The following is a 22,087-nucleotide window of genomic DNA, read 5'->3' as shown; positions in this document are numbered from 1 at the left end:
GCAGGACTTTATTTTGACAGAGAGAAAAGAGAAAACACTTCGACAAATGGTTAGTTTGTTTAATAAATTTAACATGTTTCGTAATAGTTGCATATCAGTTTGTTCATAGTTTCATAACAGTATTAAAATTAAAAAAAATGAAAAAAAATAGGGTTCAGAATTGGAAATACAAGAGTTGAACAAAAAAAGGCAATAGAAGTAAGTTTCTTTTCTATTTCATAAAGATCATTTCTTTTTGTTATAAAAATCAGTATAAAAAATGTTCAGAAACATTACTAACATTAGCAATAACAGAATCAAAACAGTTTCAAAATAGTTGTCTTACACTAATAATAATTTCAAAATCACAGGAAAAAGAAGACATTCCATTCTTAGTCTTTTACAATAGACAATTTGATGATCGAATGAATTATGAAAATTATGAAGCTAGTGGACAACACATCTCAATCGATTGTAAGTATGATGAATTACAACAGAAGTTGAAAGAGGTCCTGGAATGCAACCAAGAAAACACTGTCCTACAACTGAAATACCAAGTGAAAGAAGGATACCAACCGTTGAGGATAAAGGATGATCAAAGCCTACATTTCTACATACAGCTAAAACTGAAGGAACCTGACTTCACAACATATCCATTGTGTGTGAATGTCAACAACAACCCAACAACAACCATCAATCCATCGTTCTTGGAAAATAGTAATGCATTAGTTGCACAGACAAATGCAATAGAATAGATGGAATACAATGCAGCAACAACAGAAGACTCAACAACTCAACAACATACAATCCAAGGGACAATGCTAGAAGGTGGGGGAGAAAATTTCAACATCATGGACTACGCAAAACTTGTGGCAGAGAAAATAGTTGAGCAACTGGAAAACAACAAAAATAGGGAGCCAGAAATCACAGATTATGATGATCTACTAATCACAGATCCACAACATCCTAAAATAGAAGAAACACAAATATACAAGGACAAAGAAACACTTCAAAGTATGCTTGGTTTCTATGCAATTAGAAACAATTTCCAATTCAAAGTGAAAAAGTCTTGCGCAAGAACATACAAAATTTGTTGCTTGGATCCAAAATGCAAGTGGGCACTAACGGCATCTAGAAAACGGACAAATAAAGTCATTCATAATTCGAAAATATGATAGAAAGGTGATTCACAATTGTGATCTAAACATAAGATTTTCAGACAAAAGACAAGCTACAACGAAGTTGATTGGAAACTACATCAAGCCAAGGTTTACCAACATAAAAACAACTCAAACGCCACAAGACATTAGGGGAGAAATGAAACATAAGTATGGGGTGAGAATGAACTACATGAAAGCATGGGGAAGCAAAGATCACTCGTAAGAAGAATTACAAGGAAAAGCAAACGAATCATACAAGTTGCTGCCAGTTTTTTGCACATGCTGCAGAAAACTAATCCCAGAACCATCGTACACATGCAAACAGAGGAGGACAACAGCTTCAAGTACTTGTTTGTGGCACTAGATACTTCAATAAAATGATGGAAGAAGTGCAAACCCATAATAGTTGTTGATGAAACTTTCCTTAAATCAACATATGGAGGGACATTACTCTCTGCTTGTACACAAGATGCAAATGTACACATTTTTCCCCTAGTTTTTTCTGTTGTGGATTTAGAAAACAACAACTCATGGCAATGGTTTTTCACAAAATTAAGGGAAACATATAGGATCAGAGAAGAATAGTGCTTGATCTCAGACAGACATGAGAGCATAATTAAGGTAGTTGCTCATGTATTTCTAGAAATAACACATGGGTATTGTGTATACCACCTGTTAAGCAACCTGAAAGCAACCTTCAAGAAGAATTCAAGCAAGCTCGATAATGTTGGGCTTTGTGCGCTAAATAAAACTCTATTTTAATGTAATCTTTTCTATTCAATTATCAATAAAGAAACAAATTTAATTTCATTACTTGTTTAATGTATTATTTGGTTTATGTGATCATTTATTTACTTATTTGATTAATAAATTTATCCAAACCCTTATCACACTGATATTCTTGTTTATTGTGTTATCAACATAATAGAAAGTAAACAAGATTGAGTGATTAAATGTATTTCTAGATTTATCAGTACATAGGGTTCAACTGATATGATAATCTACAATGTAGTTTACTTGCACCTTAGATAAGTGCTATGTCCTTTCTAGGGCATTGGTTAAAGTAAGCTTGGGTTGGATGTATGGAGTATGCATCGGAAGGGACCGATATTGAACTTGAACTAGATATGATAATCTTACCGTAATATCTATTCAATTTAATATCACCTAGTTGATCCTAGATCAAATGATCTTAATCCTGACATGGTTATGTTCGATCTCAAGAGTGTTATTTGTGTTCTTTGATTTGTTAGTTAAGCCTACCTTTTGGTTTGAATGATACGTACATTTTGGGAACATGATAATACAATTGAGTGGGAGCGCTAATCATAGATACGGAATCTATAGCTTCTATCCGAACATAGAAGTGAAACAATGATTTCCTTTGAGCTTGGCTAAATAAAGATAAATGATAGAGTGCTCATTTTAGTGATTATATTAGTTCACTAAAATATCATTTATAGGTGGCTAAGTGTTTTAAGGATAAAGTACATTGAAAGGGTGTAACGGTAATTTGTCCCTATCCAATGTAAATCATCTATTGAGGATCATTGATTATTGGGATTATAACAATGGATAATTAATTGTGTATCTATATCGTGGGACATATAGAGCATTTTATGTAACTGAGAGTGCAATTCCAAGTTCTATAGTGGTTCAACAAGGAATTAATAAGTTAGAGAATTTACTTGGTAAGTTCTAGATCTGCTTATTGGAAGCTCAGTTATATAGGCACATGGTCCCCATATTAGTTGTCACAAACTGCTTGTAAAACTTAGTTAATTGATTTTAGTTAATCAATTTTAATTAAAATTAGAATATGTCTAGATTATGAATTTTCACTAAGATATGGCTTGATTGTGAAGAAATGGTATTTTAGTGTTAAGTTATTAATTAAGAGATTTTGTGGAGTCTAATTAATAAATATTATAAATGACATTATTTTAATTATTAAATAAAGAGTTTTTGCATTTATAGGGTTGAAGTTGCAAAAATTAGTATTTGTGAAAAATAGACAAATGGTTGAGAAAAATGGCAAAAATCTAACTAGTGTTCGGCCCACATACATGGCCGGCCACTAGGTGTATTTTTGGTCTATTTTTTTATCATTTTTTATTCTAAATAATTCAACCCTAACCATAGTGGAAATTAGTATAAAAGGAAGGCTATGGTCTCACTGTTGAGTTTTGTGCCCTAAATAAAACTCATTTCAATATAATCAGATTTACTAATTAATAAAAATCAGAAATCATTTTACGTTGCATGGTTCACATGATTTATTTCATGTTTACATTTAATGTATAAATTCTATTATGTCCAGAACATATGTATTTGTTCATGATTATAGTGTTGTCAGCACAGTGGAATATAATCATGATTATATGTTCAAAAAGTTTAATTCCCTGATTTGTCAGTTCACTGGATTTAGACTGGCATGATAATCAACAATAGGTATACTTACAACTTGGATAAGTGTATGTCCTTTCCAGGGCATTGGCAAAGTTTACCAGTATCGGATGTATGGAGTATACATTGGAAGGGACCGATATTGAACTTGGATTAGATATGATAAATTTTATCGTAATATCTATTCAATTCAATATCACCTAGTTGATCCTAGATCAAATGATCTTAATCCTGGCATGATTAGGTTTGATCTCAAGAGTGTTATTCGTGTTCTTTGATTTGTTTGTTAAGCCTAAGTTTTGATCAGGGTGATACGTACGTTTTGGGAACATGATAGTACAATTGAGTGGGAGCGCTAAACATAGATATGGAATCTATAGCTTCTATAGGTATTTAGAAGTGAAATGATAATTTCCTTCGAGCTTGGCTGAATAGAGATAAATGATTGAGATCTCATTTTAGTGATTATATTAGTTTACTAAAATATCATTTATAGGTGGCCAAGTGTTTTAAGGATAAAATATATTGAAAGGGTGTAACGGTAATTTTATCCCTATGCAATGTAGATCATCTATAGAGGATCATTGATTATTGGGATTATAACAATGGATAATTAATAGCGTATCTATATCGTGGAACATATAGAGCGTTCTATGTTACTGAGAGTGCAATTCCAAGTTCTATGATGGATGCAATGAGGAATTAATAAGTTAGTGAATTTACTTGGTAAATTCTAGATCTGCTTATTGGAAGCTCGGTTATATAGGCCCATGGTCCCCATACTAGTTGAGACAAACTGCCTGTAAGACTAAGTTAATTAATTTTAATTAATCAATTATAATTCTAAATTTAGACTATGTCTAGTTTATGAATCTTCACTAAGCAAGGACTTAAATGTGAAGAAAAGAGATTCTGGGGTTTATTTATTAATTAAGAGACTTTATTAAGTCTAATTAATAAATATGTTAAATGTGAATTTTATTTGATGATTAATTTTAATTATTAAATAAATAGCTTTGGCATTTAAGTGGTTAGAATTGGAAAAATGACATTTTTGAGAAAATAAGGAAAAATTATTAAAAGTGGCAAAATTCCAAGTGGGGGCCCACATATCCATGGCCGGCCACTTGTAGGGTATTTTTCCATTATTTTATTGTCTAATAAATCCTAACCTAAACCTAGGTGGTTGCCTATAAATAGATAGTGATGGCTCACACTTAAAGATGATGAAAATTCACCTTCAGTCAAATTTTCTTGAGCCTTCACTTCTATTAATTTCTAACCAGCCCTTCTCTTTCTCTCTTCATATTTTCATACCTTTAGTAATTGAGTAAGTGCTCACACACATCAAGTTGGTCCTCAATCATAGTGTGTACGACTGTGAAGAATCCAAACACAAGGAAGGAGTTTCGGGCTTAGATCTTGGTGATACTCTGCTACAGAAAGGATACAAGGGTTAGAGATCTGAGTGGAATGAGTCATTTAATTCCGCTGCACCCACTGTAAGGTTTCTTATAAATTTTATGTGTTTAAATTACATTGTTTTAGAAATTCATATTTAGGATGTTAAGCAACATACATGGTAGTAAATCTAGATCCTGGTAAAATAAATTCCAACACTCATTATCCAACTAATGCCTCTAAAGCTAAAAACCTAGTTTTCTCTCTAGGTTTATGAAACCCCTTCCTTCTTCTTCTTCTAATTTGAAAATACCATAGCCTTTCTTCACAAAACAAAATTCAGTCGTTAGTGATTGAGTGCATGCCCACACATAACAAGTGAGTCCTCAATCATAGTGTATAAGACTGTGAAGAATCCAAACAACAAGAAGGAGAATCGGGCTCAGATCTTTGTGATACTCTACTACAGAAAGGATATAAGGGTTAGAGATCTGAGCGGAATGAGTCATTTAATTCAGCTGCAACCACTATAAGGTTTGTCATACCTTTTATGTGTTTATTTTCATCATCTTAGATATTCATATTAGGATGTTAAAAACATACTTGTTAGTAAATCTAGATCCTGGTAAAATATATTCAAACAGATAAACCATTCTTCGCAGCAGCAAGAGCATACACAGAGAGGAATTTTAAATACCATATGAGCAGCTTAACAGCTTGGATATTCGTGTTAGACCATATTTACAACTGTTGGGCTTTGTGCCCTAAATAAAACTCTATTTCAATGTAATCTCTATCATTCAATTATCAATAAAGAGACAGAGGTATTTTCATCACTTATTTAATGTGTCATTTGGTTCATATTATCATTTATATGTTTATTTGATTTATAAATTCATCTAAACCCTTATCACATTAATATTCTTGTTTATTGTGTCATCAGCACAGTGGAAAGTAATCAAGATTGTGTGATTAAATATATATTCCTAGATTTATCAGTACATAGGGTTTAACTGATATGATAATCTACAACATAGTTTACTTGCACCTTGGATAAGTGCTATGTCCTTTCCAGGGCATTGGTTAAAGTAAAGCTTGGGTTGGATGCATGGAGTATGCATTGAAAGGGACCGATATTGAACTTGGATTAGATATGATAAATTTAGCGTAATATCTATTCAATTCAATATCACCTAGTTGATCCTAGGTCAAATGATCTTAATCCTGACATGGTTAGGTTCTATCTCAAGAGTATTATTTATGTTCTTTGATTTGTTAGTTAAGCCTACTTTTTTGTCAAGGTGATACGTACATTTTGGGAACATGGTAGTGCAATTGAGTGGGAGCGCTAATCATAGATATGAAATCTATAACTTCTATCAGGACATAGAAGTGAAATGACGATTTCCTTCGAGCTTGGCTAAAGAGAGATAAATAGTTGAGTACTCATTTCAGTGATTATGTTAGTTCACTGAAATATCATTTATAGGTGGCTAAGTGTTTTAAGGATAAAATACATTGAAGGGTGTAACGGTAAATTAATCCCTATACAATGTAAGTCATCTATAGAAGATCATTTATTATTGGGATTATAACAATGGATAACTAATAGTGTATCTATATCGTGGAACATATAGGGCGTTCTATATAACTGGGAGTAAATTCCAAGTTCTATGGTGGATGCAATGAGTAATTAATAAGTCAGTGAATTTACTTGGTAAATTCTAGATCTGCTTATTGGAAGCTCAGATATATAGGCCCAAGGTCCCCATACTAGTTGAGACAATACTACTTGTAAGACTCAGTTAATTGATTTTGATTAATCAATTATAATTCTAAAATTAGACTATGTCTAGTTTATGAATTTTCAGTAAGCAAGGGCTTAATTGTGAAGAAAAGAGATTCTAGGGTTTATTTGTTAATTAGGAGACTTTGCTGAGTCTAATTAAGAAATATGTTGAATGGCAATATTATTTAATAATTAATTTTAGTTATTAAATAATTAGAATTGGCATTTAAGTGGTTAAATTGGAAAAATAGTATTTTTGAGAAAATGATATGAAAAATGAGAACAATGGTAAAATTACAAAGTGGGTCCCACAATCCATGGCCGGGCACTTGGGATGATTTTGCCACTTTATTTTTTAATTATTTTAATGCTAATTAAATCTAACCTAACCTTAAGTGGTTTTCTATAAATATGTAGTGATGGCTAAAGGGAAAAGATGATGCATCTCATTCCTTTAGTAAAATTTTGAGCCTCCTTCCCTAGACCAAAACCGAAACCCTATCTCTCTCTTCCTCTCTTCAATTCAAACCCTAGAATGATTAGAGTAATTGCCCACACACATCAAGTAGTTCTCAATCATAGTGTGTAAGGCTGTGAAGAATCTAGTTTCAAGAGAAGGAGATTCAGACTCAGATCTTGGTGATACCCTGCTACAGAAAGGATACAAGGGTTAGAGATCTGAGTGGAAGGAGACATTATATTCCGGCGCAACCATTGCAAGGTTCCTGATACTTTATATGTGTTTATTTCATATCGTTTTAGAAGTTTACTTTTAGGATGTTAATAACATACTTGTTAGTAAATCTAGATCCTGGTAAAATAATTCCAACAACAACAAGTTGGATACCATAAATGGTCAAGATACCACAGAAAACACAACAGGTATTCAACTATGACTTATAACATTGCTGAATCTCTTAACGTAGCAAACTTAGCAGCTAGAGAACTACCAATCACAACACTAATGGAGTCATTGAGAGCTTTGATACAACAATGGACATATAGAAACAAGAAAAAAGCATAGAAAACCACAACAGTTTTGACACCTACAGTAGAGAAAAAGCTAGTCAACAACTTTGTGGACTCATTGACAGAAAATGTATAATCACTTAAAACTACAAGTTGCATTATAGTTTCCTTTTAGTTTCTTTTTAGTTTTCTTTACAGTTTGACAATTGATTATCTTGACCTAATTTGCAGGTAAAGCTAATAAGCGAGAGCATGTTCGAAGTGGTAGAACTAACAAGATCATGGGTGATCAATCTAAAGGAGAAAACATGCAGTTGTAACAGATTCCAAATTGACGAATTACCGTGTGCTCATGCGCTTGCTGTGATATAAGAGATGAACTTAAATGTTTATAATTACTGTTCACATTATTACACGACAAGAACATAGCTTGAAACATACAACGAGTCAACATATCTGGTACACAATCACACAACATGGGATGTACCGCAGAACATAAAAGATATCCTTATTCTGCCACCAAACCAAAAAATAAGATCTAGAAGACCAAGGAAAAGAAGATTTATAACTGATTGGATAAAAAAAAACAGCATAGGTGCAACAAATATGGTCAACATGGTCACAGCCGAAAGACATGCAACAATCAAGCAATTAAAGAGATACAACAAAATTATTTGAATTGTTTAAATCTATATGAGAATTTTGACAACATGAAATGTTAGATTTGATAGATTGCTATTAATTGGCAAAGTTTAAACCGTCATTTAAAGTGATTTTTTCTAACAATTATAAACCGTCATTTAAAGTGATTTTTTTCCAACAATTATAAACTGTCATTTAAAGTTTCTTATTTTTATGACACCCACATAGCCAACGATTTTAAGAACCGTAGGGAAATAGTATAAAAGACATTTATAAACCTTTGGAAAAAGACATCTAAATCAAACCTAGAAACTTCCTTATCCGGAGTATTGCTAAGAAGGAAACATTGGATGAAATACAACATAGAGAGTTTCAAACCTAGGGATTCATCCTGTCCCCACCTACTGCCCAAGAAAGCATCCTCTATAACCTTATGGTCAATCATTTTTATGCCAGGGAAACAAATATTTAATTAGTTTTATTTTATTATATACAATGGTAGTATATAATTTTGATATCATGGTATATATATTTTAATTGTTGTATATAATTTGGTTAGACAGTATACATAAATTTACTTAGTACCCATTAATGGGTAATACCCATTGAGAATTATTCTATATATATATATTAGTAATATATATTTGTTGGAAATTATTTTACCAGGATCTAGATTTACTAACAAGTATGTTGGATTAACAACCTAATATGAATTCTAAAACAATGAAAATAAACACATATAAAGTTAGAAAACCTTACAGTGGGTGCAGCGGAATAATATGACTCCTTCCGTTCAGATCTCTAGCCCTTGATTCCTTTCTGTAGCAGAGCATCACCAAGATCTGAACCTAGATCTTCTTTTCTCCTTCTTTGATGTAGAAATTCCATAGTCTTCCATACTATGATTGAGATACCACTTGATGTGTGTGGGCACTACTCATCTCACAAGGATTTCGAAAATTCTCTCTCTTTTCTCTCTTAATTTCGTGGCTGATAGCATACCAGAGAAGAGACACAAAGGTTGCTTTATATAGGAAGAAGGGAGAGCACAACTTTCCAAATAAAACAGTTTCCTCTTTTACTGTGTAATTGATTAACTGCCTTATTTAGTGTGATCCACCACTTTCCTATTATAGCTAGGCTTTGATTAGCAATTACATGACAATTAAAAAATAAAAATAATAATTGGGAAACACAAAGGGAGTGCTCGGCCCATAGAGGGAAATGGGCCTCACTTGGATTTTGCTGTTTCCTCAATTTTATTTCAATTTCTCCAAAAATGCCATTTTTCCAATTCTAATCATTTAAATGCCAAAACTAATTATTTAATAACTAAAATAGATTATTAAATAATATTGTCATTTAAAATAATTATTAATTAGACATACAAAGTCTCTTAATTAATAATTAAACCTAGAAACCCTTTTCTTTACGATTGCATCCTTAAACTGTGAGAATTCATAAAGTAGACATAGTCTAACTTTTAGAATTATAATTGATTAATTAAAATCAATTAACTGAGTCTTACAAGCAGTATGGTCTCAAGTAGTATGGGGACCATGGGTCTATATAACCGAGCTTCCAATAAGTCGAACCGAATTTACCAAGTAAATTCCCTAACTTATTAATCCCTCATTGAATCCACACTTAGAACTTGGAATTGCACTCTCAGTCATATAGAAACGCTCTATATGTTCCACGATATAGATACGTCATTAGTTATCCATTGTTATAACCCTAATGTGATCAATGATCCTCTATATAGATGATTTACACTGTACAGGATTAAATTACCGTAACACCCTACAATGTATTTTATCCTTAAAACACTTAACCCTGTATAAATGATATTTCACCTAAGTGAAATGAGATCTCCACCATTTATCTTCGTTTGGTTAAGCTCGAAGGAAATCATCCTTTACTTCTATTTGCCAAATAGAAGCTATAGATTCCATATTTATGTTAGCGCTCCCCCACTCAATTGTATTACCGTGTTCCCAAAATGTACGTATTACCCTGATACAAAACTGGGCTTAACTAACAAATCAAAGAACACGAATAACACTCTTGAGATTGAGCCTAACCATATCAGGATTTCGATCATGTGATCTAGGATCAACAGTTGATATTGAATTGAATAGATATTACGGTAAGTTTCAAAATCTAATTCAAAGTTCAATATCGATCCATTCCAATGCATACTCCATGCATCCGATACTGGTAAACTTTGCCAATGTCCTGGAAAGGACATAACACTTTTCCAAGGTGTAAGAATACCTATCGCTGATTATACCATGTCAGTCTAAATCCAGTGTTCTGACAAATCAGGGAATCTACTTTTGAACATATAATAAAGATTATATTCCACTGTGCTGACAACACTATAATCTTTAACCAACTCATATGTTCTGGACTTAAAAAGAATTCATACATTATATACCTATAATCATGAAATAAATCATGTGAACCATGCAACATAAATTGTTATTTCTGATCTTTATTAATAAGTAAATCTGATTATATGAAATGAGTTTTATTTAGGGCATAAAACCCAACAATATTTTTATTATTATTGTTATTATTATTATTATTTTATATATATATATGTTCTGGTAATTGATATATGTATTTTTTGTTAGGGGCTTTTTCATTTTTACACTTCAAAATAATTTTTTTTATGCATTTTTACGGAATTCTACATAGAAATCTCTATTGCAACTAGCGCTGCAACCTAAATTGTAACAAAAAATCGTATAGAAACCCCTATTGCAACTAGCGCTGCAACCACTTTAGAAACCCAAACCGTAAATTTGAAAAAAAAATGTTAAAAAAATAGTATATGGGGTAATTCCCCTTTTTGTTATACAGTTTATAATTTTTAAAAATAATATTTAAGTTCTATTTTCTATTATACTTTTGTTGACATGATATATAATTTTATTGGCATCCTGTTTATTTTTATTTTTATTTGTTGTTATTATTATATATATTTCTATTGTAAGGTATATATTTTCTGTTATATGGTATATAAGTTTTATTGTATAGTATATCATTCTATTTTAGATAACGCATGTTTAGTTTTTTTTTATTATTATTATACATAAATGTGATATATAATTTTGTTAATATGATATATACAATTTTTTAATAATATTATATTATTTTGTTTTATTTTTTATTGTCGGCATATACGTTTTCTTGTATAGTATATGATTTTTGTTGTCTATAATATATCATTTATTTAAGATGATATTTAGTTTTTATTTTATTATATATAAAATTTTTGGTATATATTCATATTTTAATAGTGGTATATATAATTTTGTTAGTAAGATATATATATTTTTTGAGTATTAATTTAGTATTATTATAATTTTTTTGTGGTATATAATTTTATTACTACAGTATATTAATTTATAGTAATACGATATATCAAATACTGCTGTATATATTTAATGATCTAATATATTTATTCATTTTTGTCATAAAAAAAATTATATAACTTAATTTTATTATTATGTATATTTTTTTAAAAAATATATAATAAATATATTTTTATTAGTTAATTTATTATAAAGGGAATTTTTTTTTTTTTAAAAAGAAATGTACTAGAGTCATTTTGCATATTTAGACTATAATTTAAGCATCATCTGCTATAATTTTCTACAGTCATTTCTCTCCCTACCGGAAACAAATTGAGACCCAAGTGAAGTCCAAGCCTAAGGCCCAAGCCCGCAATGTATTTCTCACACACGGGCAAAGCTCACAATATGCACACAAAACAACAAGCGGTAAACGACAGTATAGTAAACCAAATGACGGAAAACGCCATAACCGAAGTCCATTCCCAGATTTTCGAGTTCCTCCCTAAATTTGTACCTTCCAAATCTTCAATCATGGAATTGAGGTGCTTTTAAACGACAATAACCCGCAAATGTGCCATCATTTCCATTGTCGTTCTACTCATCATCGTCTTCGATCGATCTCACTGAATTGAAACCTATGGCGGGGTCTTCCATCATGGATACCCTCTTCCAGAGAACTCTAGAGGATCTCATCAAGGGCCTCCGCCTCCAACTCATAGGCGAGTCCGCCTTCATCTCCAAAGCCATGGACGAGATTCGCCGCGAGATCAAGTCCACCGACCCCCACACCAAGGCCAACGCTCTCCAAAAGTTGTCGTACCTCAGCTCCCTATACTTCTACGACATGTCGTTTGCCGCCTTCCATGTGGTCGAGCTCATGTCCTCCACCCGATTCGTTCACAAGAGGATCGCTTACCACGCAGCCTCCCACTCCTTTCGGGACTCAACTCCTGTTCTTGTCCTCATCACTAACCAGCTTCGTAAGGACCTTTCAAGCACCAACGAGCTCGAGGTAAGCCTTGCCCTCGATTGCTTAGCTAGAATTGCTACTGTTGATCTTGCTAGAGATTTGACCCCTGAGATTTTCACGCTTCTTTCGAGTAGCAAAGTTTTCGTGAGAAAGAAGGCGATTGGTGTGGTTTTGAGGGTTTTTGAGAAATACCCAGATGCTGCTAGGGTTTGTTTTAAGCGCTTAGTTGAGAATTTGGAGAGTTCTGATCCGCAAATTGTGTCTGCGGTCGTTGGAGTATTTTGTGAGCTTGCTTCGAAAGATCCCAGATCGTATCTTCCACTGGCACCTGAGTTTTATAAGATTTTGGTTGACTCTAAGAACAATTGGGTGTTGATTAAGGTGTTGAAGATATTTGCTAAGTTGGCACCTCTTGAGCCTAGGCTGGCAAACAGAGTTGTTGAACCTGTATGTGATCATATGAGGAGAACTGGAGCAAAATCATTGATGTTTGAGTGCATTAGAACTGTGGTGACTAGCTTTGCCGAATATGACTTGGCAGTGAAGCTTGCGGTTGAGAAAATTCGAGAATTGTTGGTTGAAGATGATCCGAATCTTAAGTATCTTGCATTGCAAGCTCTTTTGATTGTTGCACCGAATCACTCATGGGCAGTATTAGATAATAAGGAGCTCGTGATTAAGTTTCTGAATGATTTAGATCCTAACATTAAACTCGAATCCTTAAATCTTGTAATGGCAATGGTATCTGATAATAATGTTGTTGAAATTTCGAGGGTTTTGCTCAACCATGCTTTAAAATCTGATCCCGAGTTCTGCAATGAGATTCTGGGTTCAATTTTATTGACTTGTTGTAGAAATGTTTACGAGATTATCATCGATTTTGATTGGTATGTGTCGCTTTTGGGAGAAATGTCAAGGATCCCACATTGCCAGAAGGGAGATGAAATTGAGAAGCAGCTTATTGATATTTGTATGCGGGTCAAGGATGTTAGGCCAGAACTTGTACGGATGTCTCGTGACCTTCTGATTGATCCAGCATTACTTGGTAATCCTTTCATTCACAGAATACTATCAGCAGCCGCTTGGGTTTCTGGAGAATATGTTGAGTTTTCAAGAAATCCATTAGAACTCATGGAGGCCCTTCTTCAGCCACGTACATGCCTCTTGCCACCATCTATAAAAGCAGTTTATATACAGTCTTCCTTTAAGGTTTTAGTCTTTTGTCTACATTCATACATTGTGCAGACAGAGATAATGGTTTTCCCTCCGTATCATTCTAATGTGGTTCTACCTGATTCCGAATTGGGATATGAAGGGGATTGTCTTGAAGGTTCTGAGTTGGAAACAAATAATGCTTCCAATTTTGAAGAGGAAGGATTCAACTCAAGGGTTTTAAGTCAATCGACTACGGAACATTCTGTAGATTATGGCAAGGAGATTAATGGTCCTCAAGGTCAGACATCTAGTCTGCCTTCATTGGATTGCAATGCTTTCACAGATGATTCTGTTATGAAAATGTTAGATAAGATCGTTGTGGCTTTGATCCCACTAACAGGTAGTCATGATGTAGAAATATTAGATAGAGCCCGCAATTTGCTGTGCTTTATTGAGTTGATCAAAGAAGAATTACCAAAAAGTCAAAAGGAGGAAAGTGTGCGTAGGGGAGAAAAAGAAGCATACAAAATTGTTGAACTAATGCAAGATGCCTTTTCTGATGAGCTTGGTCCAGTCTCTGTGACAGCTCAGGAAAGAGTTTCCGTTCCAGCTAATTTGGTACTCAAGGAAAATCTTGGGGACTTGGACACGGTCCTTCCTGATGTTCAACTATCTTCTTTAGATTCATTTTCTCTAGAAAGTCCACTTCTTGTGGAGGTAGGTGGTGTTACTAAACAAACTCTTCAGAACAAAGAAGAGTTAGAACCAAGAAATGAATCTACTTCTCTGCTTTCAGAACACCGCAAGCGGCATGGGCTGTACTATCTTCCTTCACAGAAGAATGATTTATCAAATGATTATCCACCAGCCAATGACCTAAGATCGCAGGATGATGCTGAAGATCTATATATGCTTACAGAGCAATCACTTACATCAAAGAAAAAGCCAAACAACCCAAAGGCAAGGCCTGTGGTGGTGAAATTAGATGAAGGAGATATATTGCCTATAACATCCAAACCAGGGTCTAAGAATGATTCACTTTCTGACGCTGTGCGTGAAGTTCTTTTAGGCAGTGAGACTAATATCAGTTCATCTCAGAACAAACCATCTGATAGGACTTCCCATAAGAGTAAAGGCAAGGAGAAATTAAATGTTGATACTCATGAATTGGAAGAAGGTTTGGATCTAGGTAAACATGATCATAAAATTTCAAGTTCAAGGAAAAGCAAACACCAACATGTGAAAGAGAGAAGACACCGAAGTTCGGGTGATGTTGGTGATCAAAGGAATGGCGAGGGGAAGAAAAAGAGTAGTCATCGCCACAGTAGGCATAAATCTCGACAAAGAACAGATGCACCTTCAAGTGTGACTCCACAGACACAGGTGATTCCAGATTTCCTATTATGACAGTTGAAAGTTTCAAATTTGTTATTTGTTATGCTCTGCTACTGAAAAAGTTGGCTGCTCCCCGTTTATTTTTACCAACATGACCTGCCAATATGCCTAGCTTAATTTTACTGTACATTTCTTACATTTTGATTGTATCTGGTTTGTGGTTGCCTTCCATACTTGAATCGATTTTCTGTGTTACATAAAAATTTCATTTTATTTATAAGTTTCACATGAATATATATTATTCCGTTCCTTGCTATTATATTAACTTATTAGCATTGAATTGCTATCTGTGCAATACTGTATTGAAGATATTATGCTCGTTATAGAGCTTGTACTGTATCTAGGGGAGCCACGTCAATTAAAATTCCACCCATACATTTAACCGTCCTCTCTAAAAGCTACCTCCGTTTGTTTGGTTTTCTTATTTAATATTACTTTTAGTTAAAACAAAATATCATCCCTACTCCGTCTCTCTCATGATCATATAACTGCCATTGCCATTTTTTCTGGCATTTTTGTAAAAAGGGGAATATATTGATAAATGAATACATTTTCTAACTTAATTACCGTAGAACCTCTATTTAAGAATACTCTATTAAAGAATAACTTCTAATTTGTTATAAAAAAATCAAGTCCCGATTTGGGCCAGTTATAAATAAGAATAACCTCTAAATTGTAATTAATTATACATTTTCTAAGTCCTGTATTAACAGAGTATACTTCTATATAAGAATAATTACATCTTAATAAAATGGCTAATTAGTAATTTTTCCCCCCGAACTTTGACATGTACTAAATCGTGCTCCCTGAACTTTTTTGGCCGTTAAAAATTCCCCCTGAACTATTGAGATTGTTAAATTTAAGAACTTTTGTCTAATTTTAGTAAAAAAAAATTAACATGGATGAAAGTTCAAGGGGTATGATTTAGTACATATCAAAGTTTGAGGGGCATGATTTCGTAAATATCAATGTCTGGGGAGCATGGTTTAGTACATAAATAATCAGTGAAATAGTAAAATTGAATGAAATTAGACAAAAGTCCTTAAATTTAACAATCTCAATAGTTTGGGGGGAATTTCTAACGGCCAAAAAAGTTCAGGGGCACAATTTAGTACATGTCAAACTTCGGGGGGAAAAATTACTAATTAGCCTAATAAAATATATACATGTATTTTGTAAATTTATTTATGTAAAATTATAATACATGTATGAAATTATATTTACTCTAAAATATTTCTTTTATGATATAGTGTAACACCCTAACTAGCATAGGCGTATTACGTGATTTTTAAACATACTGTGCAGCTCGTTGCTAATCAACGAGGTTTATGGAAAACGTGATTAATTAAAATTTTTGCTTTTTAATTAAACTTGTAAAACATTTATACAAAATACTCGGGTTCCCGTTTACAAAACCATTTACAAAAATTTACTGTCTATACAAAATACTTGTCGCCTAGCGACTAATTACAAAAATAGCCTCGCTGTCCCGATGATCGTACGCTCCAGGCCTAACTGCCCCGACATGTACAATCTTCACCGGCTCGTTTAAGGTCCATCAGCCCTAGCCTTGCCCTTACCTACACATAAACATAGCACTGTGAGTCGACAGACTCAGTAAGAAAAGCATAATAATACTCATACATAAATCCCGGTCATGATTAGACGCCCATACCCCTGACCATAACCCTAACTGTTGTGTCCAACACGATACTGAGTCCTGAACGTTCATAGGGACAGTACTATTGACAAGTAACAGCCTATACTCGGTCGAATTGGTCATACTCCAGCCTGTACCGATGTGTTACAGTATCAGCCTATACTCGGTCGAACTGGTCATACTCCAGCTGCTAGTCATACTCTAGCCTGTACCGATGTGATACATCAAATAGTACGGAACCACCAACCTAAGTATCAGCCTATACTCGGTCATACTGGTCATACTCCAGCTGCTGGTCATACTTTAGCCTGTGCCGATGTGATACAGTGTCAGCCTATACTCGGTCATACTGGTCATACTCCAGCTGTTGGTCATACTCCAGCCTATACCGATGTGACACAGTCGGATGGTTCGAAGCCAACATACATATCTAATGTAATCTAACAGGTTTCCTAACATGCACGCTAAACATGTAATCTACATATGCATACTGTTATACTAATCTTACCTCAATTTCGAATTCAGGTGTGCCGGTCAACCTGACTGGAACTATCTGCGCGGCGGATTACAGGCTCCTAAACCATAAAAATCACAACACTATAAGTGATACGCTAAATCACTTCCCGGGGACTTAAACTAGGAACTAAAAGTTTCCATATCGATAAAAAGCATGGCAATACCCCAAAAAACATAAAAACGAGGAAATCTAGGGTTCCTGAAATTTCCCCAACCGGAATTCCAGTTCTGAGAATTTTCAAAACCCATCCGGAATTCCGGATGCACAACCGGAATTCCGGTTCCTCGCAGGCAGAAATTCAAAAATTCATAACTCAACCAAATCAAATCCAAATCACACAAAACCTTGGACACATTCTATATAACCCCTAGAACATTTCTAAAGCAACAAAACCGAGCTTCACACACAGAAACTCATTTCACCATTAAAGGTCAAAGATTGAGTTCTAAACTCAAAACTTGACTAAACAACATAACAAGCATCAAACCTAGATTAAAACTACCTAAACATGCATACTAAAGCTGCAGAAAACCAAAACAAACTCATGCAATAATCACAGCCACCAAAATCTCAATTTAACTTTGAAAAACCAAACTTTCGCATAGAAAAATCATAACTATAATCAATCTAACTATCAAGCACCACAAGTAGCTTAATTAACCTCAAATTATCATGCTTAAACTTCAGAAATAATCATCAAAATCCAGCAGCAAGAACAACTTAAAACTAAGCATGCAACCTACCATTTCTCTTCAAAAATTCAAGAAAACATAAAAGAAAGATGTAGAAAACATACCAACAACTTATGAACACTTAATCTTGCTAAGGAGGGCTTGAAATCCAAGAGGAAAATCCTCTTTTCTTCGCTCAAAGTAGAATAGAGAGAAGAAAAGAGAGAGAGAGTTTTGAAATTTTCTATTTTTTCTAAGTTGGAAAAAGTGAAATAAAAGAAAATACTTAAGCAACAACCTATTTCAGCCAACACTTAGCATTAATAAACACATAATTCAACTAAATAAAGTCCACTAAAGGACAAAATATCATTGGGAAAAAAAGACCATTTTGCCCCTCCACACTAAAATAATATAAATAACACTAAAGGGGTATTTTTGGGAAATTCTAAATTCCCGGCCATTCCCGACATTCCCAATGTCTAATAAACCGTCCCAAACTACTAACATACTAAGTTGTGATTTTACTGAGCCAAACACCGAGTTCCATGTTACCGGGCACCGGAAATGCAACTTATGAAAACTACTAAATGACATAAAATGCATCTCAGAATTCAATAATAACAGTATAAATAATTATTTAAATAGATATAAATAATTTTCATAATTAAACATGATTAACTGCTAATTTCTAAATTAAACTAAGCGGTCTTTACATATAGTATTAATGATTATTTATTGTTATTATTGTTACATTGGTATTTTTTGGTTTTTTAATTTTTTTTTCTAGTGTAACTCTATTTAGTTATAACCTCCCAATTAGAATATAATTTACTTGGTCCCAAGTGTATTTTTGGATAGAGGTTCTACTGTAATAAGATTAGGAATATGAAGTGAGGTTTAAAGTAATTTATCTACTACTCAAAGTCTAATAAAATAAAAAAAAAATTCAATTGGAAAAATATCATTCTCGAGAAAAATCTAAACTTATCTAAAAAATTTGAACACAAACTAAACCCACAAAAAACATACTTTCTCATAATAATTAAAGGGTACATATAATAGAACTTTCCATGGGCTGCCTGTAAAGCCCGCTTAGTTAATTTGGAAATTATCAGTTGTTTATGTTTAAATTATGAAATTATTTATAGCTATTTAAATAATTTATTACTGTTATTTACGGAATTCAGAAATGCATGATTATGTCATCAGTAGCTTTTATATTTTGCATTTCCGGTGTCCGGTATTTTGGAACTCGGCGTTTGGCTCAGTAGAAATCACAACTTAGTATGTTAGTATTTTGGGGACGGGTTTTAGACATTGGGAATGTCGGGAATGGCCGGGAATTTAGAATTTCCCAAAAATACCCCTTTAGTATGATTTATGTGATTTTATGGTGGAGGGGCAAAATGGTCTTTTTGCCCCAATGACTTTTTGTCTTTTAGTGACTTTTATTTGGAAATTAAATGTTTATTTTAATTGTTTTGTGGCTGAAATAAATGAGATAAATGACTTTGTTTTATTCTCCAATTTTTACAAAATTTGACTAAGTGTTGAAAAGAAAGAAAATTTCAAAGAACACTCTCCTTTCCTCTCTATTTTCGGCTGAAGCATTTGGGGTGCATGAACTGATTTTCTCTTTGATTTCCAAGCAACTTTCATCCATTCTTAAGATCCTTTGCAAGCTAGGTTAGCTCATCTTCTTCCTTCCTTAAATTCTTGAGTTTTTGATGAAAATATGAGTAAATGCATGTTAATTTGAATGTTGTTGCTGCTGCTTGTGATTGTTGTTATTTTTTATGTTCAAAATACTGGATTAATTATGTTTAGTTAGGTTGGAAAGCATGCTAGATAGGTTGTGCAAAGCTTGAAAATTTTCTATGCAAAATGTGTGATTTTGATGAAATAGTGTGTAATCTGTTACTATGTTGTTGCTGTTGTTCTTGTATGTTTTCAGAAGCTTATTTATGCTTAGTTAAGTAGAATTAACTAGGTTTGGATGCATGTTAGTGGATTTAACCAAGTTTGAGTTTTGGAACTCAAAGCTTGGTCTTTAATGGTGATTTTTGTATATGTGTTTTCTGGGTGGTTTTGATGCCTTGTATTTGTTCTAGGGATAGTTTAGAAATGTGTCCGGGAAAGTTTGGGACCAATTGGGGTTGAATTGGTCGAGTTATGAGAATTTTAGTTGAGCTCGCGAGGAACCGAATTCGGTTGTGCATCCGGAATTCGGATGAGGGTTCGATAATTCCCGAACCGGAATTCGGTTGGGCAACCGTCTGTAGGTTGGGGAATTTTTCCGAACCCTAGTTTTCCTCGTTTTTAGGTTTTTAGGGGTATTGCCATGCTTTTTATCGATAGGGAAACTTTTAGTTCTTAGTTTTAGTCCGGGAAGTGATTTAGCGTGTCACTTATAGCGTTGTGATTTTTATGGTTTAGGAGCCGATGTCCGCCGCTCGGCTTCGGTTCCGGTCGGGTTGACGAGCACACTGAAATCGGAATCCGTGTAAGATTAGTATAACGGTATGCATATGTAGATTACATGTTTAGCGTGCATGTAGGAAGCCTGCTAGATTACATTAGTTATGTATTTAGGCTTCGAACCATCCAACCTTGTCACGTCGGTACAGTGGAGTATGACCGGCCGGAGTATGACCGGTTCGACCGATCAGTGACATTTGGTTGGTGGTTCGGTCTATTGACCTATCCCGTCGGTACAGTGGAGTATGACCAGCGGCGGAGTATGACCAGGTTCGGCCGATCGGGGAGGATACTTGTCAATAGTACCGTCCCAATGAACGTTCAAAACTCAGTACCATGTTGGACATGGCAGTAGTGGCTCAGTACCATGTTGGACATGGCAGTAGCGGGACTCAGTATCGTGTTGGACACGGCAGTTAGTATTATGTATGTTATTATTATGCTTTTCTTACTGAGTCTGTCGACTCACAGTTTATGTTCATGTGTAGGTAAAGGCAAGGCTATAGCTGATGGACCGTGAGCGAGCTTATGAGATTGTACATGTCGGGGCGGTTAGGCCTGGAGCGTACGATCCTCGGGACAGCAAGGCTGAATTTTTGTAACTGTCGTTAGACGACTTTTATTTTGATGTAATAGTTAAACAGTGAAACTTTTTGTAAATATTTTTATAATCGGGATCCCGAGTCTTTTATAATATGTTTTACAAGTTTAATCAAAAAGCAAAATTTTAATTAATCACGTTTTTCCATAAACCTCGTTGATTAGCAACGAGCTGCACAGTACGTTTAAAAATCACGTACATAAATCCTTCTTGAGTATCTTCTAATGTTCCCTATTTGATTACATCTCAGATAGCTCCCACTCAATAGCAGATGTCTGGTTAAATAATACTTTTAACCTCTGATTGTTTAGAGAGTTACCTAGTTGTGACTTTTGTATTAGTCTTAAAACTTTAAGTTAAGACTAAGTCATCAACTTAGCAGACTAGTATTTGAAGTGAAAAATACATGCCAGAGATAAAGTAATCAAAATTAAGATACCATAAAATTTTATGAGGATTAAGAATTCTTGGTTCAAGTCATTTGAATGGACTGAACTAGAGTTCTTTATCTTATTCTCATAATTCTGATAAGCTATACCTATCCATGTGAATGGTTAGATTTGCTTTTCAGTAGTGTTCTTAAGTACCTATCACAATTATCAACCTAATGAAGATGGGTATAGAACTTTAAAATTCTCCCACTCAATTAAGGTAGTATGAAACTTTAACAAAGAACTTTCAAAGGTATCAAACTTTTACTTATAACAGTAAAATCGAAATGGAACATACAATCAAGATCAAGAATTTATATTGACAATAGCTGACTCATTATATTACTTCTATGTTTAAACAAGATATGTGTTTCATAGGGAATTGTGGAATAGACTCCACCCCTAAGAATATACATATAGGGTACTATGGATAACCTCCACCCCTAAGTATATCGAGATTATGATCCACCCCTAAAGGTTGTAAAGATCATGATT

The 22,087-nt window shown here is 33.8% G+C and overlaps 1 protein-coding gene across 1 annotated transcript; it reads left to right on the top strand.

Moving 5' to 3' along the window:
• The first annotated feature begins 11,968 nt into the window (after window positions 1–11,968).
• LOC115709432 (AP-3 complex subunit delta) lies at window positions 11,969–15,434 on the top strand. Its single transcript, XM_030637542.2, has one exon. It carries the CDS (start codon window positions 12,349–12,351, stop codon window positions 15,241–15,243), a length of 2,895 nt encoding a protein of 964 aa, XP_030493402.2. The 5' UTR covers window positions 11,969–12,348; the 3' UTR covers window positions 15,244–15,434.
• The last annotated feature ends 6,653 nt before the right edge of the window (window positions 15,435–22,087 follow it).

This window comes from Cannabis sativa, chromosome 3 (genome assembly GCF_029168945.1).
Source record: "Cannabis sativa cultivar Pink pepper isolate KNU-18-1 chromosome 3, ASM2916894v1, whole genome shotgun sequence".
Classification (NCBI taxonomy): domain Eukaryota; kingdom Viridiplantae; phylum Streptophyta; class Magnoliopsida; order Rosales; family Cannabaceae; genus Cannabis; species Cannabis sativa.
The sequence above is the reverse complement of the archived record's forward strand: the minus strand, read 5'-3'. Positions and strand labels throughout refer to the sequence as shown.

Coding starts and splice junctions, on each gene's coding strand:
- LOC115709432 (XM_030637542.2), top strand. CDS start 12,349: ATGGCGGGGTCTTCCATCATGGATACCCTCTTCCAGAGAACTCTAGAG.